The sequence below is a fragment of the Aquarana catesbeiana genome, linkage group LG07, assembly GCF_042186555.1.
Source record: "Aquarana catesbeiana isolate 2022-GZ linkage group LG07, ASM4218655v1, whole genome shotgun sequence".
Lineage (NCBI taxonomy): Eukaryota > Metazoa > Chordata > Amphibia > Anura > Ranidae > Aquarana > Aquarana catesbeiana.
In genome coordinates this window covers 132,518,919-132,544,113 of record NC_133330.1, presented here as the reverse complement: position 1 = coordinate 132,544,113, position 25,195 = coordinate 132,518,919, and the positions used below count along the sequence as shown (strand labels likewise).

At 41.4% G+C, this 25,195-nt stretch overlaps 1 protein-coding gene across 14 annotated transcripts in view; it reads right to left on the bottom strand.

Annotated features, from left to right (window-relative positions):
* NOL8 (nucleolar protein 8) overlaps window positions 1–25,195 on the bottom strand; it is a 602,139-nt gene that overhangs the window by 57,147 nt on the left and 519,797 nt on the right. The window contains exon 19 of one of the 14 annotated variants that reach the window (XM_073592680.1): window positions 10,169–10,428. The exons of the other annotated variants lie outside the window; for them this stretch is intronic. Within the exon in view, the coding sequence (XP_073448781.1) occupies window positions 10,276–10,428 (153 nt within the window). The 3' untranslated portion in view covers window positions 10,169–10,275. Of the gene's footprint in view, window positions 1–10,168; window positions 10,429–25,195 lie in introns of those variants that run through there. 14 annotated transcript variants of the gene reach the window in all.

Sequence of the window (25,195 nt, the reverse complement as noted above, 5' to 3'; positions counted from 1 at the left end):
CCATTTGCCCCAATTATAGACCAATATCTCTTCTAAATGCTGATCTAAAATTGTATGCTAAGATCCTAGCAAACCGCCTCTCCCCTCTGCTACCACAAACTATACATAAAGACCAGGTGGGCTTCGTTCCTGGCCGTGAAGCCAGGGACAAAACCACCAAGACCATCCATCTGATCACATATGCTCACCGTCACCATATACCTGTTTGCCTTCTCTCCTGCGACGCAGAGAAGGCCTTTGATAGGGTCAACTGGTCTTTCCTCCGAGCTACCCTTTCCCAACTGGGTCTTGGCCCGAAAATGTTGACGCGCATCATGTCCCTTTATTCCGCACCCTCCGCCACAGTACTAGTAAATGGTATCCAGTCAGAAAAATGTATGATATCTAATGGCACCAGACAAGGCTGTCCTCTCTCCCCCCTCCTGTTCGCCCTAGTAATTGAGCACTTAGCACAGGCCATAAGATCTAACCCTAATATACAGGGGATACAAACCCCTTCATCCCATTGTAAACTCTCCTTATACGCCGACGATCTCCTTCTCTACGTTACGCAACCCCACATCAGCATACCTTCTATATTGGCCGAAATAGACAGATTTGGTAGTCTTAGTAATTATAAGCTAAACATCTCTAAAACGGAAGCCCTAAACCTTTCACTATCACACACCACCCTCGCCTCCCTCAAATCTAACTTCTCGTTTCAATGGCGACCCAATTCCATCTCTTACTTAGGCACAGCTATACCCAAAAAAACCTCCGACATATATTCCCTGAACTTTAGCCCCTTACTCCAAAAACTGAGGAAGTTGACCGAAGAATGGACAGACCTACCTTTATCCTGGATAGGACGTATCAACACATTGAAAATGGACATACTCCCCAAGTTATTATACCTATTCCAAGCCCTACCCATCGCTCTTCCCTCTATGTTCCTCCGCACCCTACGTTCTATGGCTACCAAATTCGTTTGGAAAGGCAATCACCCAAGACTGAAACACAAACTTTTATGCTCTCCTATCACTAAAGGGGGTTTGGGCCTGCCTGACTTTGAAATGTATCATACGTCCGCAGTCCTATCCCTTATTCTTGAGTGGTTCCCTCGCCCTATGACCAAAGTAGCCACGACGGTAGAACAGGACCTATCTACATACGACCTACGAGCGCTTCTTTGGGGCTATGGAGGGATATATAAATCCCTATCGACATTATCCCCCCTCACTAGGGATGCACTGACAATCTGGTACCGCAAAAGAGACACACTCTTACTATCCTCGGAACCTAGCCCCCTTACCTCCTTGTTTGACAACCCAAACCTTCCTGAAGGACACTCAACCCACTCTTTAGACGTATACAATAGAGATTTATGGCCCACTGCCCGCCAATTTGTTGACTCTACCCTAGGCACCTTCCTATCCACCCCCACAGACGTCTACTCCAAGATAACATGGCTCACTCGCGGACACCTAAACTCCTACTGTAAGACCCTACATGATTCCAGACAAACGCATAGACCCTTGACTGGGTTTGAACAATTATGTATCCTCCCCGAAACTCAACGACACACTTTATCATTGATATATAAATCAATTATAGACCATACTCACGAAGCTCTACCTAACTATACTACTAAATGGTCAGCGGAGGTCGGGAAAGATATAACTGATGCGGAATGGGGGAAAGCCTTCCTCTTCACGAACAAAACCTCCATATCAAGTTATACACAAGAGAAAAACTACAAATTGATGTCAAGGTGGTATCGGGTCCCAACTACTCTCAGGATCATGTTCCCATCTAACTCAGACAGATGCTGGAGATGCAACACAAGGGAAGGTACTTATATACACATCTGGTGGGAATGTGATGGTATTCACCAATTCTGGACTCAAATTTTTCAAATTTACTCGGAAGTCTATAACAAGCCATTATTACCATCACCCTCTATAGCCCTCCTATCCATCCTCCCGGGGACAATCAAATCGCAAAAAAACGGCCTTCTGAAATTTTTTGTTAGTGCTGGTAGACAACTCATACCCAGACACTGGAAAACTACTACGCTCCCCTCCTTAATAGAATGGGTCAGAGAGGTAAACAACTACATGCTAATGGAGGAAATGCAGGCCCAAGCCCTAGACAAATATGCCAAATTCTCTTTTGTCTGGAGTATCTGGAGGAGTTACTCTACATCAGACAAACTCAAAGACTCTCGGTTGAGAACCCCTCATAAGGATTGAACAACCCTTATCCATTATACTCTATATTTATAGTAAAGTCCCTATATATAAATAGACCGAAGCTCGCTGTCTCCATACCCCTCCACCCCCTCCCCTTTCTATTTTCTTTCTTCTCTATACCCATTCCGCCTTTTTCTACTCTGTCTTTCCTACCTTTCCCCTTTTCTAGATCTCCGATATAATCTTTTTAGATGCAATATAAATATAGGATCTCCCATGGAAAGGGAGATCCAAATCTTTGACACTGAACATACTGATGTATCCTATGCACACGTTGATTATTCTAGACTACCTATGTTTAGGGGTGCAGCAGGCTCCCAAAGGGGCACCCCAACTTAGAGTAGTGAATGCTTATATGTCAACATACACCTGTTGTACGGGTTGAAAGTATTGCTCCACATATAATAACCCTGATACATGTAAACGCTTGCACTATTTCAATATTTAAAAGATATAACTGTTTATTAGGAGACTATATGTCAAGTAATTGGCACTGTTTACACTCCTTTATTTTGTCTTTCTTTTTCTTACGTTGTTTATACTCTTTATACTCTTGCAAAAACATCAATAAAAACTTATTGAACCATAAGATAGAACATGAAAGACACATAGCAGAGGAGAGCAAAAAAAAAATCCCAAGAAATTCTTTAAGTACGTAAACAGTAAAAAAGGGAGGACAGACCATATTGGCCCCATAAAGAATGAGGAAGAACATCTGGTTTCAAAGGATGGGGAGATGGCGAAGGTATTGAATTTATTCTTCTCAGTCTTCACGAGGGAATCAGGGGGCTTCAGTAACCAAAACTGCAGTCTTTATCCTCAGGACACATCACAGGAAGCACCTCCATGGTTAAAAGAGGACAGAATTAAAATTAGACTTGAGAAACTTAACATTAATAAATCACCGGGACCAGATGGAGTGCACCCAAGGGGACTTGAGGAACTCAGTCAAGTGATTGCCAGACCGTTGTTCCTAATTTTTACTGACAGTTTACTGACTGGAATGGTACCAGCTGATTGGAGAAAAGCCAATGTAGCACCAATATTTAAAAAGGGCCCAAAATACATCCCTGGGAATTACAGACCAGTTAGCCTAACATCAATGGTATGTAAACTCTTGGAGGGGATGATAAGGAACTACATACAAGATTTTAGTAATGAGAACAGTATCATTAGCAGTAATCAGCATGGATTTATGAAGAATCGTTCTTGCCAAACCAATCTACTAACCTTCTATGAGGAGGTGAGTTACCAGCTAGATAAAGGAAGGCCCGTAGATGTGGTGTATCTGGATTTTGCAAAAGCATTTGACACAGTTCCCCATAAACGTTTACTGTACAAAATAAGGTCTGTTGGCAAGGACCATAGGGTGAGTACATGGATTGAAGACTGGCTACAAAGGCGAGTTCAGAGGGTGGTGATAAATGGGGAGTACTCGGAATGGTCAGGGGTGGGTAGTGGGGTCCCCCAGGGTTCTGTGCTGGGACCAATCCTATTTAATTTGTTCATAAACGGCCTGGAGGATGGGGTAATATTGTAATCTATGAATCTACATCAAATGTAACTTTACAATTTTCACTTTTATTTCATCTTTATAAATTGTTTTTAAGGTGATGTTATTTTAACATCACAGTATTACGACCATATACACTAACTTGACGCTCGCCCGGCAAACCAAGCCGCTCGGGCCATGTAACCCGCGGCAGTGCTATGTGAGGCTACAGTCAGCATCCACTCTTGACTGGCCTTCATCTTGCGACCTTGGCGCACATGCGTAGTCTGCCAGGGAAGCATACTGTGGGTGGAGTGGGTAGTGCAAACGTCCTGACGCACAGGCTTGCGCATGCGCACCACGGACAGGACGGCGCTCACTCCTCCCGGGGGGCCATACACGGCTCGTACCTGCCTTCTCTCCCTCCCACTACATCAGCTGTTGTAATTTACATCAACAGCTGATTGGGGAAGAGAGGCCTTATAACACAGCAGACTTCAATGCCGGACATCCTCTGCAAATTACAGGATGACACCGGCCTGAATAGCTGCACGTTTTGATCTACTCCCATGCTTTGTAAGTAAACAATCATTGTTTAATGGCTACTTCTCCAGCTTAGGCTTGCTAACTATACCCCTATAACTTTCATACTGAGGCTGTGCTTGGGACCTCTCTTTTTTACTTCTAATAAATTTAATAGATGAAGTCAGTATAAAATTGATTATATATAAATGTCCTTTATGGTTACTTCTTACTTGACACTTTATATACTATAATTAATTTCCAATCAAGCAAATTAACTTTACTCAGATGTTATAGCATTGTAGCAATCCTTTTACCCCCTCATATAACGCTCTGTTCTGAGAAATTACTATATGAAATTCTACTCTTATGTTATGCAAGTAAACAACTACTGTTTAATGGCTATTACCTCAGCTTAGGCTTGCTAACTATATCCCTATAATATTCATATTGAGGCTGTGCCTGGGGTCTCTCTGGTCAATCCTAATAAATGTAATAGATGAACCCTATAAAAAATTGATTATATGTAAATATCTTTTATTATTACCCCTTACTTGACACACTTTATATATGATAATTAATCTCTAATCAAGCAAATCAACATTATTTGGATGTTATAGCATTGCAGTAATCTTATTACCCCTTCATACAATTCTCTGTTGTGAGAAATTAATATCTGAAATTCAATCAATTGAATACTTTATCTATTTATTTATCACCTTTCTAACTATCAAACATACATCCATAAACGCCATCTGTTGAGCCACCTCCAGTTATGAGTTAAACTTTGTAAATTAGCCCTTTCAAGGTACTCAATATTGACTAATGAATAGGACCCTTCACTATACACTTATATTATCATATTTTTTGCAGGAGTTGCCTTTCGGCCTCAGTGGAGCCTCAAGTATCTATTTTACGCCCTTTATGGGCCTTCTCTTCTTCGTGAAGAGAATACTACGCATATATCTCTGTGGAAGAAACTCCATCTCCACTTATATATGGATTTACAACAATTCCATCTCTAATATGTAAATGACTGTTTGTTTCGGAATCAAGAGCATATTGGGTAGACAGACCATGTCATTGTCGCTGTTTTTAACTAAAAGCTTTACGGAATGCCAAGTCAGTCAACACAGTGTGAATGTAAGTGTATAAGACATGAAAAGTACATCATGAAATGTTTTACACATCTGTACTCATATGCTGATTGTTACCTTTTCAATATATTTTCTCTAATATAGAACTGTTTCTAATGTACACCACCCCTGAGGAAGGAGGTTAACTTACTCCGAAACGCGTCGGGTGCAAGAGTACCGTCTCAAACACTCTATACAGACTATTGTAATATTGTCTGATTCGCATTCCAAACAATAGATGCTACATTTTTGTTATATTTTTATTGTCTCAACTTAATAAATTATATTTGTACTATTTATACTTTTCTACGCTTTTTTTATATGTGCCTAAAAAGTCAACCAATAGGGGACCCCCTTCTTTGTTGTTCATGTGCGTGTAAAGGCAGACATCCCAATACGTTTGACAATATAGTGTATGTCATTCCAATAGACTAATGTCGTGATTCCAGATACAGTCAATTTAGATAATTAAAGCAATTGGTTAGCACACAGACAGCAGGCAAGCACAGAAAGGCCAGGGAATAGCAGCATATAGCATAGTAGCAAAGGTATTAAACCCCTGCTAAGTTTCTTCCTCACTGCTGCTGGTGATGTTAGGTAGGTGTGTTGAACAGTTACTGTATTCACCTTTCATATCCACTTGAAAAGATAGTTAGAGCAGTTAGTTATAGCACACATGCAGCCCACAGGGAAAAGCAAGGAAGGGTAAGAGCAGCAGCATGTAGCATAGCATGGCAACATACAAAGTAGGTGAAAACATCAGGTAGCTCCTGTCCGACCTAAGCCCCAAGGTTTTCAAGCCTTGCTTAGGCTCCTTCCTCACTGCTGCTGGTAATGCTGTAGATAAAGTGCATAGGTCCCCATACACAGTGGCAGCGTGAATGTACATACATTACTGGCACTTGCGGGCAATTCGGCCCTGGCTAATCTGCTCTGGCTGTACCAGCTGCTCTGATGGAAGCTCAGGTTCTTGTTCGGATGCTCTACCGTTCAACACTTTATTCAACTCCTGTTATCGCTCCTGCTCCAACATATCAGGAAATACAGCAGGTGGCGTCACATAACGCTTATGTCAATGTGTTTCGCTGCGTAGTGTCATCTGGACATTGGGTGGTTTCCCAGCTGTCTTTTTTATGGTGTTTCCACCCCTAACACTCATCCTAAAAGGGACAATGGCAATTCAATTATGGTTCCATGTGGTTAACATTGGCTTCCTAGGTTTTATAAAGTCAATATGATCATAGAACTAGCAATAGTATTGCAAAGTTTCCATGATATTTGAATGGCTATAGTGGATTTTAACCACTTCTTGACCGCCAAACGCCGATATACGTCCTCACTTTGAGGACGGATATCGTTATGGCAGCAGCTAGCTGCCATAACCCCGGTATCTTCGTGTTCGGCCGGCGGTCCGCTACAAGATAAAAGTGGTCTCTGCGGCGGATTTGCCACCAGATCACTTTCATCGGCCGCAGGAGAGGGCCCCCCTCCCGCCACGCTCCGATGCCATCCGCCGCTTACCGGAGTCGTCGGCAGCGGCGGAAGCGATCCGGTCCTCTCTGTGGCTACGCATGGAGACGAATGAGGGGAAGATAGCCCCCACCCATCTCCATGACATTGCAGGGCGGAAGCGACGTCAAAACGTCACTTCCGCCCATAGCTCTTAAAGGGCCATTTTTTTTTCTAAACTCATTTTTTAAAATGACAATTTTTTTTTATTGCAAATGAGATCTGAGGTCTTTTTGACCCCAGATCTCATATTTAAGAGGTCGTGTCATGCTTTTTTTCTATTACAAGGGATGTTTACATTCCTTGTAATAGGAATAAAAGTGACAATTTTTTTAAAAACAGTGTAAAAATAAAAAGGTAAAATAAATAAGAAAAAAAAAAAATTTAACCCCCCCATCCCGCCGAGCTTGCGTGCAGAAGCGAACGCATACAAGTAGCACCCGCATATGAAAACGGTGTTCAAACCACACGAGATATCGCCGCGATCGGTAGAGCAAGAGCAATAGCCCTAGACCTCCTAACTCAAAACAAGCAACCTGTAGAATTTTTAAACGTCGCCTATGGGTAAAAGTTTGTCGCCATTCCACGAGTGGGTGGAATTTTGAAGCGTGACATGTTGGGTATCAATTTACTCAGCGTAACATTATCTTTCATGATAGAAAAAGAATTGTGCTAACTTTACTGTTGTCTTATTTTTTTAATTTAAAAAAGTGTATTTACGGTGCGATAGAAAGTATTGCAACGACCACCATTTTATTCTCTAGGGTGTTAGAAAAAAAATGTATAATGTTTGGGGGTTCTAAGTAATTTTCTAGCAAAAAGAACCGTTTTTAACTTGTAAACACTACATCTAAAAAAGAGGCCTGGTCCTTAAGTGGTTAATATTCCATAGATCGGAATACTTTCAAGAGGTACGAACAAGGACAAAGTGGGCTTTCAAGCATATATAGAATTCAATAAGGGGGGGAGAGAGAGAGAAAGGAACCATAAACAAAAAAGGACACAGACAGAAGGCAGTCCAAACATACACAAGAATAAACACAGGGGATAGAAATTCCATCGCTATATAAAAAGGCAAAATTCATAGTAGGGGTAATATTTTTTCTTACGATTCCAAAAATAACCAGGTCCAGCTCAGTGTTCAAACCGGCTGTAGTCGAGGATTTCAATCTGTATATTTACCCTTTCGCTTTTTGTAGTAACACCAAATTGAGATGACCTTTTCTTGGGGGCAACTTAAGTACATAAATCCCTTTTACTTTCATGCAATCTAATTTTACTCAATGGCATAGGGTGAAATGCCTTGCCAATGGTTTCTCAGGGTTCTGTTCCTTCATTTTCATACGTACTCCTATTTGAATTCTAAGGGCGCTTGGTCTTACTAATGTAGAACTTTTTACAAGGATTAAACAATATATAAATAACCTTAGAAGTAGAGCAGCTGATCAGATCCCTTATGTGAAAGCTCTTCTTGTTCAGTGCATCCCTAAACGTGTCAGTTCAGCCAACGTATGAGCATACCTCGCTTCAGCTGCAGAGAAACATTCCCTTGCTTCTAGGGTATTGAGAGCCAGGTCATTCTCAGTTCTTTTGTGAATTCTGAGTGTATTAACATGTCACCCAAATGTATTGCTTGGCGGGCCACCATCTTAGGGGCAGGGCCAACAATACTTGCTAAGCCAGGGGTGTTAGTTAGGATCCCCCAGTACCTCTGGAGGATCTCATGAACAGTACCCCATTGTGCTCCAAATTTTGTTGGTATTCTCATGGGGACAGGTTCCTCCATTTCTTTTTCCCTAGTTTTCAGGAGGCTCGGTCACAACTTGTCACTCTACGTTTTGCTTTCCGTAGAGCCGTAGTAACCTTTTCCCTCCCTCCTATAATCACTTGGTCTCGTACAATTTTGTTTATTACGAAGAAACTGGCCAACTGGAATTCTATTCTTGCGTAAGTCAGGATGATGGCCATTTGCTCTTAATAGAGCGTTGGTCGCAGTCTCTTTACGGAATATACGGGTGGATAGTAGTCCATCCTCAATGGTGATCCACAAGTCTATAAAAAGAGATTTGTCTACAGTCAAAGGTATAGGTAAGGCAGCTGTTACGGTCATTGCTATTCAATTGGTTGATAAATTTATGCAGACCCTAAATGTCTCCCCTCCACACCAACAGTACCATCATTGATGTATCTTAACCGTGTATGTACATGGCTAAGATACATCGGGGAGGTGAATATCTCCTTCTCCACCCAAAGTCTAAAATGGAGACAGGCTTAGGCCGGAGCCCATGATGCCCCCACATTGAGGTGCCCTTAATCTGCTGAAAATATTTAGGTTAAACTTGAAAAAAAAAAAAATTTTTTAAGAGTAAGCTCCAGCAGTTCTATTAGAAACTCATTTTGTGGGCCACTTTCAGGATAATAGTACAAAAATATCCCAACAGCTCACAATCCACAATTATGTGGGATTGATGTGTAGAGGGATTCGACATCTACACCTAGTAACCAAACATCTTCCTCAACTCTCATATCAGTTATTTTGGCAAAAACATCTTGTACATATGATTTAAGTTTGGTCCCCAACTCTAAGTAGGGAATCAAGGTGTCTATTAATTTTCTCCAAAGGCTCTTTTCCTGTCGAGACTATTAGTCTTCCTGGGGGTTTCTGTAGGCACTTAAGTACCTTAAATATTATGTAAAATTCTCTCACGTAGAGATGATCCAATTCCGGCTTATTAGGCCCACCTCCTTTGCGATTTTATTTTTCAATCAGCTCTCCTACTAGCTTTGGCAAGGGGCTGTGAGCTAGTTGCCTGTAAGTTGTTATGTCTCCTAGAAGTCGCTTGACCTCCCCTTCATATGATTTCTTGTCCAACACATTACCACCCTTATCACTTCTTTTAATAATTATATGCTTCACTTCCTGTAACTATCTTAGCATAAGTCGCTCATCACGTGACAGTTTATCAGGTCCTCTCTTTGGCCAAATTAATGCTAATGCAGACTATCAGTCTGCACCATGTCCAAAAAGAGGGTTAACCATTTATTTTATTTTGGTAGCATCTTTTTAGACATTATTCTCAACTGTGCTTTTCTTCTGTAAACAAGTGTCATTATCCTCTACATCTTTGTTCTCCTCCAAAATATCCAGGGCCTCTCTATCACTAGCTTCCATTGTGGCCTCATTAACTTGAGGGGCATCTTTTTGGGTATAAAGTGATCTCAGAAAGACCTAGTGCAGCAAAAGGGTAACATCCTTATATATCACAAACTCATCCATATTGCTGGAGGAAAAGGACATGCCTCGTTGCAACAGATGGATGTGTCTAGGGGCCGGGGGGATATCCGATAAATTGATAACCTTCCTATCAGACTCAGATGAAGGATTTCAATCTTCCCCTTCCAATTTCTCTGGTTCCTTGATCCCTCCTTTTCTGCCCCTTGGTTCCGTCTTTTCACTTTTGTTTGTCCAGTGTATTCTTTGTTCTTGTGGTTTTAGGTAGTTGGGGTGAGCCTCGCTGTTTTTTTCCCCCCTCTTGGTCTAAAAAAAAAAAAAAAGACAGTCTTTGTAACTACCTCTTCATCTGTATCACTTGGGTGACCTTTCACCACCAGAACGTGATGTAAATAGGAAACCCCCCTTTCTTGATCTCCTTCTCCCCCATCGGATAGTTAGATCGAAAATTAACCCTTTTTCCCAATTGTTTAAATCGCGTCTAAATTTAGACTGGTTTGTTACTGTCAGATGATGTTTTTTTTCTACCTCCTTCATCAGTAGTTTATTTGGTTTCTGAAGCTCATCTAGATCTTTAAAAAAAGTGTCCAAAACCCTGTGAACTTTCCTCAATCTGGCCAGCTATAGTAACTGTCCTCTGCAATAACACAATTTGAACGTAATAGGATACTGTTCGTGAGATCTTGCAGAAGCACTGGGGGATAACAACTAACAACCCTGGCCTGGCAAGTATTATTGGCTCTGACTCTAAGATGGTGGCCCGCCGAGCAAGATATTTGGGTATTAATACACTCAAAATTCACAAAAGAACTGAGAATGACCTGGCTCTCAACACTCTAGAAGGGAATGTTTACGTGCGGCTGGTGCCAGGTATGCCCATACATTGACCGAATGGACACGTTTAGGGATGCACTGGATGAGAAGAGCTTTCAAATAAAGGGACCTGATCAACTGCTCTACTTCTAGGGTTATTTGTTGTCCTGTCCTTGTGAAATGTTCTACATTGATAAGACCAAACGCTCTCTTAGAATTATATTAGGGGAACCGATGCAAAAATGAAAGAAAAGAACCCTGAGAAACCATTGCCAAGGCATTTTGCTCTATGCCATTGAGGAAAATTAGATAACATGAAAGTATAGGGGATTTATGTATTTAAGTTGCCCCCATGAGTAGAAAAAAAAGCCGATCACCGGCTCAGATGCGAGGGACAAAGGTCCCGAAGTGTTAGAGGCACATCTGCCTCATCTGTGCCACCTAACAATGCCCACCAGTAGTGCCAATCGGTGCCACCTAGCAGTGCTGCCTATCAGTGTAACTGATCAGTGCCCATTATTGCCACCCAGTGCCCATCACCCATCAGTGCCGCCTCAGCAGCATACATCAATAAAGGAGAAAAATTACCGGTTTTAAATTTTTTATAAACAAAATATAAATTTTTTTATTTTTTTTTAAATTCAGTCTTTACATTTTTTTTTAACAAAAAATAAAAACCGCAGAGGTGATCAAATACCACCAAAAGAAAGCCATTTGTGGGGAAAAAAATTATAAAAATTTCATTTGGGTACAGTGTTGTATGACCGCGCAATTGTCATCCAAAGTGCGTCAGCGCTGAAAGCTGAAAATTGTTCTGGATAGGAGGGGGGTTTAAGTGCCCAGTAAGCAAGTGGTTAATCCACTTCCCGACCACTCTACAGCCGAGTGACAGCTACAGGGCGGTCGGCCAATTCTGGGAGGGCGTCATATATGACGTCCTCCCGGGTTCGCATTGGCTACGGTGTGTGGGCGGTGTGCGCTGTGATCGCTGTGTCCTTGGGACACAGCTGTTTACAGATCAGGGTAAAGGGCCAATCACAGCGGCCCTTTACCACATGATCAGCTGTGTCCAATCACAGCTGATCACGATGTAAACACAAGCAGATTATCGGCATTCTTTACCTCGCGCTAACAGCGTGAGGAGAGCCGGTAACCGGCTTGTGTGAAAGGGACATCTACACGGATAATCAGGAAACTCATTATCAGTGTAATTTTAAGTGCCTCCTCACAGTGCCCCCCATCAGTGCCACCTACCAGGGACCAGCCTACCAGGGCCAATCAGTGCCGCCTACCAGGGTGCATCAGTGCAGCCTCATCAGCGCACATGAAGGACAACAATTAACAGTTTGCAAAATTGTACAACAAACTATAAAAAACTATAAAAAACTCCCCGCCCCCCCCAAAAAATGTTGGCGTTCAACCACTTGCCAACTGCCTCACGCAGATATACTGCGGCAGAATGGCACGGGCAGGCAGAATCACTTACCTGTACGTGATCTGCCTCCCGCGGGTGGGGGGTCCAAGCGGACCCCCCCCAGTGCCCGAGGCGGTCGGCTTCTGTCTGGGAGCGATGAGAGGGAGACCATCCATTCGTGCCCCCCCCTCGCGATCGCTCCCAGACAATCAGATTCTTCCTCTGCTGCTGTATGCTAAACAGCAGCAGAGGAAATTATGTCATCTCTCCTTGGCTCGGTATTTTCCGTTCCGGCGCCGAGGAGAGAAGACATCCGAGTGAGTGCACCAACACACACACACACACAGTAGAACATGCCAGCATACAGTAAACCCCCGACCCCCCCCAATCACACCCCCCCCCCCCCCCCCGTCACACTGACACCAAGCAGTTTTTTTTTTTCTGATTACTGCATTGGTGTCAGTTTGTGACATTTAGTGTGGTAGGGCAGTTAGTATTAGCCCCCTTTAGGTCTAGGATACCCCCCTAATAAAGTTTTAACCCCTTGATCACCCCCTGTCGCCAGTGTCACTAAGCGATCGTTTTTCTGATCGCTGTATTAGTGTCACTGGTGACGCTAGTTAGGGAGGTAAATATATAGGTTTGCCGTCAGCATTTTATAGCGTCAGGGACCCCCATATACTATCTAATAAATGTTTTAACCCCTTGATTGCCCCCTAGTTAACCTTTTCACCAGTGATCACTGTATAACTGTTACGGGTGACGCTGGTTAGTTCGTTTATTTTTTATAGTGTCAGGGCACCCGCCATTTATTATCGAATAAAGGTTTAGCCCCCCGATCGCCCTGCGGTGATATGCGTCGCCCCAGGCAGCGTCAGGTTAGCGCCAGTACCGCTAACACCCACGCACGATACGCCTCCCTTATTGGTATAGAATCTGAACGGATCAATATCTGATCCAATCAGATCTATACTAGCGTCCCCAGTAGTTTAGGGTTCCCAAAAACGCAGTGTTAGCGGGATCAGCCCAGATACCTGCTAGCACCTGCGTTTTGCCCCTCCGCCCGGCCCAGCCCAGCCCACCCAAGTGCAGTATCGATCGATCACTGTCACTTACAAAACACTAAACGCATAACTGCAGCGTTCGCAGAGTCAGGCCTGAGCCCTGCGATCGCTAACAGTTTTTTTTTGGTAGCGTTTTGGTGAACTGGCAAGCACCAGCGGCCTAGTACACCCCAATCGTAGTCAAGCCAGCACTGCAGTGACACTTGGTGACGTCCCATAAATGCAGTTCAAGCTGGTGAGGTGGCAAGCACAAGTAGTGTCCCGCTGCCACCAAGAAGACAAACACAGGCCCGTCGTGCCCATAGTGCCCTTCCTGCTGCATTCGCCAATCCTAATTGGGAACCCACCACTTCTGCAACGCCCGTACTTCCCCCATTCACATCCACAATGCAGTCGGCTGCATGAGAGGCATTTTCTTTATGTCCTCCCGAGTACCCCTACCCAACAAACCCCCCAAAAAAGATGTCGTGTCTGCAGCAAGCGCGGATATAAGCGTGACACGCGCTATTATTGTCCCTCCTGTCCTGACAATCCTGGTCTTTGCATTGGTGAATGTTTTGAATGCTACCATACACTAGTTGAGTATTAGCGTAGGGTACAGCATTGCACAGACTAGGCACACTTTCACAGGGTCTCCCAAGATGCCATCGCATTTTGAGAGACCCGAACCTGGAACCGGTTACAGTTATAAAAGTTACAGTTACAAAAAAAAGTGTAAAAAAACAAAAAAATATATAAAAAAAAAAAAAGTTGTTTCATTGTTCTCTCTCTCTATTCTCTCTCTATTGTTCTGCTCTTTTTTACTGTATTCTATTCTGCAATGTTTTATTGTTATTATGTTTTATCATGTTTGCTTTTCAGGTATGCAATTTTTTATACTTTACCGCTTACTGTGTTTTATTGTTAACCATTTTTTTGTCTTCAGGTACGCAATTCACGACTGAGTGGTTATACCAGAATGATGCCTGCAGGTTTAGGTATCATCTTGGTATCATTCTTTTCAGCCAGCGGTTGGCTTTCATGTAAAAGCAATCCTAGTGGCTAATTAGCCTCTGAACTGCTTTTACATACAGTGGGAATGCCCCCCCCACCGTCTTTCGTGTTTTTCTCTGGCTCTCCTGTCTCAACAGGGAACCTGAGAATAAAGCCGGTGATTCAGCTAGCTGACCATAGAGCTGATCAGAGACCAGAGTGGCTCCAAACATCTCTATGGCCTAAGAAACCGGAAGCTACGAGCATTTCATGACTTAGATTTCGCCGGATGTAAACAGCGCCATTGGGAAAGCATTTTATCACACCGATCTTGGTGTGGTCAGATGCTTTGAGGGCAGAAGAGAGATCTAGGGTCTAATAGACCCCAATCTTTTCAAAAAAGAGTACCTGTCACTACCTATTGCTATCATAGAGGATATTTACATTCCCTGAGATAACAAAAATGATTAAAAAAAAAAAAAAAAAAAAAAAAAAAATATGAAAGGAACAGTTTAAAAATAAGATAAAAAAGCAAAAAAATAATAAAGGAAAAAAAAAAGCACCCCTGTCCCCCCCTGCTCTCGCGGTAAGGTGAACGCAAGCGTCGGTCTGGCGTCAAATGTAAACAGCAATTGCACCATGCATGTGAAGGTCAGATCGAGGGTAGTAATTTTAGCAGTAGACCTCCTCTGTAAATCTAAAGTGGTAACCTGTAAAGGCTTTTAAAGGCTTTTAAAAATGTACTAATTTTGTTGCCACTGCACGTTTGTGCGCAATTTTAAAGCATGTCATGTTTGGTATCCATGTACTCAGCCTAAGATCATCTTTTTTATTTCATCAAACATTTGGGCAATATAGTGTGTTTTAGTGCATTAAAATTAAAAAATGTGTGTGTTTTTCCCCAAAAAATGCGTTTGAAAAATCGCTGCGCAAATACTGTGTGAAAAAAAAAATGAAACACCCACCATTTTAATCTGTAGGGCATTTGCTTTAAAAAAAAATATATAATGTTTGGGGGTTCAAAGTAATTTTCTTGCAAAAAAAATAATTTTTTCATGTAAACAAATAGTCAGAAAGGGCTTTGTCTTCAAGTGGTTAGAAGAGTGGGTAATGTGTGACATACGCTTCTAAATGTGCATAAAATGCCAGGACAGTTCAAAACCCCCCAAATGACCCCATTTTGGAAAGTAGACACCCCACGCTATTTGCTGAGAGGCATGCCGAGTCCATGGAATATTTTATATTGTGACACAAGTTGCGGGAAAAAGGCAATTTTTTTTTTTGCACAAAGTTGTCACTAAATGATATATTGCTCAAACATGCCATGGGAATATGTGAAATTACACCCCAAAATACATTCTGTTGCTTCTCCTGAGTACGGGGATACCACGTGTGAGAGTTTTTGGGAGCCTAGCCGCGCACGGGACCCCGAAAACCAAGCACCGCCTTCAGGCTTTCTAAGGGCGTAAATTTTTGATTTCACTCTTCACTGCCTATCACAGTTTCGGAGGCCATGGAATACCCAGGTGACACAAACCCCCCCAAATGACCCTATTTTGGAAAGTAGACACCCCAAGCTATTTGCTGAGAGGTATAGTGAGTATTTTGCAGACCTCAATTTTTGTCACAAAGTTTTGAAAATTGAAAAAAGAAAAAAAAATTTTCAAAAACAAATGAGAGCTGCAAAATACTCACCATGCCTCTCAGCAAATAGCTTGGGGTGTCTACTTTCCAAAATGGGGTCATTTGGGGGGGGGGGGGTTGTGCCACCTGGGCATTCCATGGCCTCCTAAACTGTGATAGGCAGTGAAGAGTGAAATCAAAAATTTACACCCTTAGAAATCCTGAAGGCGGTGATTGGTTTTCGGGGCCCTGTACGCGATTAGGCTGCCAAAAAGTCCCACACGTGGCATCCCCATACTCAGGAGAAGCAGCTAAATGTATTTTGGGGTGCAATTCCACATATGCCCATGGCCTGTGTGAGCAATATATCATTTAGTGACAACTTTGTGCAAAAAAAAAAAAAAAAAAAGTGTCACTTTCCTGCAACTTGTGTCAAAATATAAAATATTCCATGGACTCAACATGCCTCTCAGCAAATAGCTTGGGGTGTCTACTTTCCAAAATGGGGTCATTTGGGGGGGTATTGTGCCATCTGGGCATTTTATGGCATTCAAAACTGTGATAGGTAGTGAGGAGTGAATTCAAAAATTTACGCCCTTAGAAATCCTGAAGGCGGTGATTGGTTTTCGGGGCCCCGTATGCGGCTAGGCTCCCAAAAAGTCCCACACGTGTATCCCCGTACTCAGGAGAAGCAGCTGAATGTATTTTTGGGGTGCAATTCCACATATGCCCATGGCCTGTGTGAGCAATATATAATTTAGTGACAACTTTTTGTAATTTTTTTTTTTTTGTCATTATTCAATCACGTGGGACAAAAAAAAAATTAATATTCAATGGGCTCAACATGCCTCTTAGCAATTTCCTTGGGGTGTCTACTTTCCAAAATGGGGTCATTTGGGAGGGGGTTGTACTGCCCTGCCATTTTGGCACCTCAAGAAATGACATAGGCAGTCAAACTAAAAGCTGTGTAAATTACAGAAAATGTACCCTAGTTTGTAGACGCTATAACTTTTTGATTTGCAGCATATTGCCGGCAATCACACTGTTCAAATCCGTGCGCCTCTGACTTTGCTGTGCTGCACAATTTTAAAAAGTCCTGAATAGACACATTTGCATGTAGTTCCTGCATAGACATCCTTGCATGAAGCCTGATGTCTTCCAAGTCGCACCCGAAGGCACACTGACATGCGGCTTTAAAATCATAAGATTTCAGATGGAAGTTGCACAATTTCAAAGCTGCAGTCAATGTGAATGGGGGCTTAGGGCTCAAAACAGACAATACCTTTACTGCTACGCTATATGGCCGCTGGCTGCCATAACCCCGGTATCCACTACTTCAGCAGGCAGTCGGCTTTCAGATTTCGCCGCAAGATCACTTTTATCGGTGGTGGGAGAGGGCATCCCGCCGCGCTCCAGTGCCCTCCACCTCTTATTGGAGGTGGTGGCGATCGGATCTTTCTCCCTATGTGGTATGGAGCCGAGTAAGGGGAAGATGGCCCCCACCCGGCTCCATACCATTGCAGGGCGGAAGCAACGTCAAAAAGTCACCAACGCCCATAGGTCTTAAAGGGGCATTTTTTTTAAACATTTTTTTTTTTTTTTATTGCATTTTAGTGTAAATATGAGATCTGAGGTCTTTTTGACCCCAGATGTCATATTTAAGAGGCCACTGTCATGCTTTTTTTCTATTACAAGATATGTTTATATTCCTTGTAATAGGAATAAAAGTGAATTTTTTTTTTAAAAGAACAGTGTAAAAATAAAGAATAAAAAGTAAATAAATAAGAAAAAAAATACATTTTTTATCGCCTGCACATGTAAATGGTGTTCAAACTACACATGTGTGGTATCACAGTGATCGTTAGAGCAAGAGCAATAATTCTAGCCCTAGACCTCCTCTGGAACTCAAAACATGCAACCTGTAGAATTTTTTAAACATGGCCCATGGAGATTCTTACTTAAGGGTAAAAGTTTGTCGCCATTCCACGAGTGGGCACAATTTTGAAGCATGACATGTTGGGTATCAATTTACTCGTCTTAACATCATCTTTCACAATATAAAAAAAAAATTGGGCTAACTTTACTGTTGCCTTATTTTTTTTAATTAAAAAAAGTGTATTTTTCCAAAAAAAGTGCGCTTGTAAGACAAATATGGTGTCACAGGAAGTATTGCAACGACCACCATTTTATTCTCTAGGGTGTTAGAACCCCCAAACATTATATATATATATATATATATATATATATATATATATATATATATATATATATATATATATATATATATATTTTTTTTTTTTTTTATTTTTTTTTTTTTCTATGTAATTTGCTAGCAAAAAAACCCGTTTAAACCAGTAAACACCAAATCCCAAAAATAAGGCCCTGTCCTTAAGTGGTTAAGCCCTGCTGCACTTGGAGACACTGCAATAACTTGAACCCTATTAGCTGCATTTGTTGATCTAAATTGACTATCTGGAATCATGACATTAGTCGACTATTGGAATGATATATGTGAATAAGGCAGTAACTGTATACATTTACTTACCATTGGAAATATTCAATTACCTTCATAATCCATCGATTGAGGAATATGTAGATCTATAGGATCCAGATTACAGGAAGCATGTTTGTGGGAACCAACCAAATCAATCTCAGCTAATCCCAACTCGAGCTCCCAAGGGGATCTACACACACACACAAGCTGTTACCCTATATAACAGAACTGTGAATTGCTGTGGTACAGCCCTGTGTGTTGAAAGACTTGGTGTTCGGACAGTTGCTATTATTGTCTTATGTTTTCGGTTTGTTAGGTATGCATGGTTTATACACCTTATCGGTTTTTGTGTGTATCCTCTGAGGCTGGGGGTAAATATACTCTTTTTTTAAATCTGGAGGAATCTTTTGATACAAAATACAATCAAATGAATTTCGATAATCCAACCACATAAAAACTTCTGGTCATTGAAATTGTTCGTATGTTACTCTTGTCTCCTGATACAGGAGGGTTTTTGTTTTAGTAATTTTAGCACTAGATCTCCTCTGTAAATCTAAAGTGGTAACCTATGAAGGCTTTTAAAGCGTCGCCTATGGATAGTAAAATTCACGTTGTTTGCCGCTGTTGCACGGCGTATGCACAGTTTCAAAACATGATATGTTTGGTAAATATTTACTCGGTGTAACAGCCTTTGATATTTTAGAAAAAGTTTGGTTATGTATTGTGTTTTTTTTTGCATTCAAATTTTAAAAAGTGTATTTAAAAAAAAATGCACTTGAAAAACCGCTGCACAAATATTGTGCGCCAAAAAAATTGCAACACCCACTAATTTATTTTCTAGGGCCTCTGATATCTATCTATCTATATCTATCGAGAGAGCGATCTATATATGTTCTAATTTTCTAGCAAAAATACAGATGTTTACATTTAAACAAAAAAGTGACAGAAAAAGGCCTGGAGTTGAAGTGGTTAATGAAGTTTTTTATAACGTTTTGAGACAGAGAGCTTTCTTTTGTTATTTAACCACCATTGGGTTTTGTTTTTTTTAGAAATATAAAAACAAAAAAATATTTTTCGGGGAAAAAAAAAAATTAATTTCTTAATTTCACAAAATTGTGACAAAAAAAATTATTACAACTTAAAAAAAAATCACCATTCCTCTCATTAACCAAAGAACATGTTTATTGTTGTCAAAAATATCATACAAATGAAATACAAATCATACATTGATCAAAAGAAGTGGCAAATATCGTTTGTACACAAGCATACATTTCTGACAATATGACAATATATATAGTCAGGTGCAATCTCACATACGAGTGAATTATTGTATCTGGATTAGCCATTTACATTATATTATTATGCCAAACTAGATATTCCCCTTGGTCGAGTTCTTAGGGTACAGATGACGTGAACAGAATACGTCTCCCTCCCCAATCTTGCAGCTATCTTGTACCAATTATGCAGTACAAGTGTTGGCATTGTCTAGCCATCTACCCCATATCTTGTGGTATTTTGTTGGGCATCCCCTATGTCTATATAGTACCTTTTTATATGGCAGCGACACATTTACATCCCCCAACCAATCCTGAACAGTAGGGGAGGTGGTTCTCATCCAGTGTTTGGCGATTAATTTTCTAGCACTAAATAATGTTTCACTGAGAAGTGTAGCCATAGGCCTATCCATGGTGTCTGGGAGTAAGACCAGTAGGCACGGTTTTGGGTCTAGTTGTATTGGCGAACCCTATGATCGTGGAGAAACTTTACAATCTGTGCCCAATAATCTTGTACACCATTCCTCTTATTAAATATCGTGGACTGTCTTACTTTACAAAAAAGGGTCATTTGGGGAGTATTTTTTACTGCCCTTGCATTTTATAGCCTCAAGAAATTAGATAGGCAGTTAGCACATCATGAATGAACACATTTCAAATGCATACACAGTACACCATAGTTTGTAGACTATCACACAGACTAAATGTACACGGATTTGGGATATACATTTTGGCCTAAATTTATGAAGAAAGATAAATTGCAAAATTTTATAACTGAAACCAAGAAATAATTTTTCCCTACAAAGTTGTAATTTTTACAAGTTATTTCTCATACACAGCATGGGCATACTTACAGTGAGGGAAAAAAAGTATTTGATCCTCTGCTGATTTTGTACATTTGCCCATTGACAAAAATGATCAGTCTATAATTTTAATGGTAGGTTTATTTTAACAGTGAGAAACAGAAAAACAACAGAAATATAAAAAGCTATAAATGTATTTGCATTTTAATGAGTGAAATAAGTATATGACCCTTTTGCAAAACATGACTTTGCACTGGGTGGCAAAACCCTTTTTGGCAATCACAGAGGTCAGACATTTCTTGTAGTTGACCACCAGGTTTGCACATATCTCAGGAGGGATTTTGTCCCACTCCTCTTTGCAGATCCTCACAAAGTCATTAAGGTTTCGAGGCTGCCGAACCTTCAGTTCCCTCCACATATTTTCTATGGGATTAAGGTCTGGAGACTGGCTAGGCCACTCCAGGACTTAATGTGCTTCTTCTTGAGCCACTCCTTTGTTGTCTTGGCCGTGTGTTTTGGGTCATTGTCATGCTGGAACACCCATCCATGACCCATTTTTAATGCCCTGGCTGAGGGAGGGAGGTTCTCACCAAAGATTTGATGGCGCATGGCCCCGTCCATCGTCCCTTTGATGCGGTGAAGTTGTCCTGTCCCCTTAACAGAAAAAAAAACCCAGAGCATAATGTTTCCACCTCCATGTTTGACAGTGGGGATGGTGATCTTGGGGTCATAGGCAGCATTCCTCCTCCTCCAAACACGGTGAGTTGAGTAGATGCCAAAGAGATCGATTTTGGTCTCATCTGACTACAACACTTTCATCCAGTTCTCCTCCGAATCATTCAGATGTTCACTAGCAAGCTTCAGATGGGCCTGTACATGTGCTTTCTTGAGCAGGGGGACCTTGCAGGCATGGCGGGATTTCAGTCCTTCACGGCGCAGTTTATTTTACCAATTGTTTTCTTGGTGACTATGGTACCAGCTGCCATCATTGACAATATTCTCCCGTGTAGTTCTGGGCTGATTCCTCACCGTCCTCATGATCATTGAAACTCCACGAGGTGAGATCTTGCAAGGAGCCCCAGACCGAGGGAGACCGTTATTTTGGGTTTCTTCCATTTGCAAATAATTGCACCAAATGTTGTCACCCACTCGCCAAGCTGCTTGGCGATGGTCTTTAACCCATTCTAGCCTTGTGTAGGTCTTGTCCCCGACATCCTTGGATAGCTCTTTGGTCTTGGCTTTGGTGGAGAGATTGGAATCCGATTGCTTCTGTGGACAGGTGTCTTTTATAAGGTAACAAGCTGAGATTAGGAGCACTCACTTTGAGTGCTCTTAATCTCAGCTCTTTACCTGTATAGAAGACACCTGGGAGCAAGAAATCTTGCTGATAGGGGATCAAATACTTATTACACTCATTAAAATGCAAATCAATTTATAACTTTTGTGAAATGCGTTTTTCTGGATGTTTTTGTTATTCTGTCTCTCACTGTTAAAATAAACCTACCGTTAAAATTATAGACTGATCATGTCTCTGTCAGTGGACAAACATACAAAATCAGCAGGGGATCAAATACTTTTTTCCTTCACTGTACAATTATGCCCAAAGGAACACTTTCACAGCCTAGAAGCAGAGGGGCCAAAAATCCAAGGAGATTTCAAGGAACAGAAATTACGTTTCTAATTTCTTGACTACCTATCATTTATTGAGTCCCTGAAGTGCCAAGACAGGAGAAACACACAAAATAACTTTATCTTGGAAAGCAAACATTCCAAGGTATTTTCTGAAAGACAGCAAGTCTTTTGAAAGTATTTTTTTGCCATAAGTTTTTGGAAAATGTAGAAAAGAAAATGAAATTATTTTGTTTAATACAAAAAGTTACATAGTTTATCGGGATTAAAAAAAAGACACAAGTCCATCCATAAAAATAAAAAATATCATACAATCCTATATACACAGTCCTATACCCACAGATGATCCAGAGGAAGGCGAAAAACCCCAGCAAAGCCTGATCCAATTTGCTACAGCAGGGGAAAAAATTCCTTCCTGATCCCAGAGAGGCAATTGGATTTTCCCTGGATCAACTTTACCTATAAATCTTAGTACCCATTTATATTATGTACATTTAGGAAAGAATCCAGGCCTTTCTTAAAGCAATCTACTGAACTGGCCAGAATCACCTTTGGAGGGAGCCTATTCCACATTTTCACAGCTTTTACTGTGAAGAAACCTTTCCGTATTTGGAGATGAAATCTCTTTTCCTCTAGATGTAAAGAGTGCCCCCTTGTCCTCTGTGTTGACCGTAAAGTGAATAACTCAACCCCAAGTTCACTATATGGACCCCTTATATATTTCTACATGTTGATCATATCCCCCCTTAATCTCCTCTTCTCAAGAAAATAAATTCAGGCCCTCTAATCTTTCCTCATAGCTGAGCTCCTCCATGCCTCTTATCAGTTTGGTTGCCCTTCTCTGCACTTTCTCCAGTTCCCCTATATCCTTTTTGAGAACTGGTGCCCAAAACTGAACTGCATATTCCAGATGAGGTCTTACTAATTATTTGTACAGGGGCAAAATTATATCTATATGGAGAAGGGTGGATGGAGGGCGCGCGATCAATTGCTCACATCAAAAAGTGTAAAATTTATTCATATTAAATAAAAACAAATAGATAATACCAATCCTACGTATCATGCAAACAGGTAACAAAATATGTAAAGCATGAAAAATAAAAATAGGTTAAAAGAAACACAAGCCCATGTTAAGTGTTTAAAATCGGTTGACGCGTTTTGAGGATAACCTCTTCATCAGAGCCTTGAGAACCAGGGCACAGTGTGTATGGGCCGGTAGGCCAACATGTGTACATAAAAAGGAATGGCTAGTTGGGAGGTGTAGCCTGAGATGAAAAGTTAGTTTTTCTGAGTTCCATACCAGTCCACGTTCAAACGTTCTATGTGGTGTGTTGACGATATGTGTGTTCTCCTTTAAATTGTTGAAGTGGGACTGTGGGGTTTAGTGGACCTGACCTGTCTCACGGGCTGGATGGAGGAGAGATTGCAGCCTGTCTGCGTCCTAAGGGGAGGAGGCTGTCCTGTACTCTAAGAGGATGGAGGAGGGTGGAAATCTCTTTGAATAATAAACCAGTATTATTCAAAGAGATTTCCACACTCCTCCATCCTCTTAGAGTACAGGACAGCCTTCTCCCCTTAGGATGCAGACAGGCTGCAATCTCTCCTCCATCCAGCCCGAGACAGGTCAGGTCCACTCCGCCCCACAGTCCCACTTCAACAATTTAAAGGAGAACACACACATACCGTCAACACACCACATAGAACGTTTGAACGTGGACTGGTATGGAACTCAGAAAAACTAACTTTTCATCTCCGGCTACACCTCCCAACTTGCCATTCCTTTTTATGTACACATGTTGGCCTACCGGCCCATACAGACTGTGCCCTGGTTCTCAAGGCTCTGATGAAGAGGTTATCCTCGAAACGCGTCAGCCGATTTTAAACACTCACCTTAACATGGGCTTGTGTTACTTTTAACCTATTTTTATTTTTCATGCTTTACATATTTTGTTACCTGTTTGCATGATACGTAGTATTGGTACTATTTGTTTTTATTTCATATGAATAAATTTTGCACTTTTTGATGTGAGCAATTGATCACGCGCCCTCCATCCACCCTTCTCTATATAGTCTTACCCTGACCACCCGGGACACGCAACACCATCTCTTTCAGTTCCTCTACAGCTCACAATACTACCATTTCAAACTTAATACACCCCCCCCACCGCAGGAGTAATCTTTCCTTGTCCACAATTTGCAAAATTATATCTCTCTGGAGTCCATACCCCTCAATAAGAGAAAGGACTTTGCTTGCTTTGGAAACCGCAGCTTGGCAGCATTGCATGTCATTATTGAGCTTATGATCTACCAAAACCCCCAGATCCTTCTCCACTATGGATTCCGCCAGTTGTACTCCCCCTAGTATGTATGGTGCATGCATTTTCTCAGCCCTCAAGTGCCAACTTTACATTTATCAACATTAAACCCCAAGTTGTCAACAAGATATTCCTAACGTACATCATAGGCATATATAGGGTTACATTTCAAAACACATTTTGCTACACCTCCTGCGTATGACAATATCACATGCGTGAGAATTTTTCACAGCCTGGCCACATAGAGGGCCCAAAATCCAAAGAACACCCTTATGCTTTCTAGGGGCATAAATTACGCATCTAATTTTATGACTACTTATCACATTTTTGGAGGCACTGGAGCACCAGGACAGTGGAAACAGCAACAAAATAAGACATTTTCGGAAAGCAAATACTCCAAGTTTTTTTTGGAAAGGCACAGTGAGTCTTTTGAAGACTTCATTTTTTGCCACAAAAGCAAGAAAATGTAGAAAGAAAATGAAAAATGGAATGCTGAGGGTAAACTTTCTAGCACGCTGTTCCGCAAGAGCACGGCTGGGAACACCGTGCTACATGCAGAAATCTTCCATCCTATACCATTGAAAAATTCTATTCCATACAGGCAGTAACTACGTCTTTGCAGGAATTGTTCAAATGACACCCTTTTCAAGGAGGAAGCTGGAAATCTCCAAA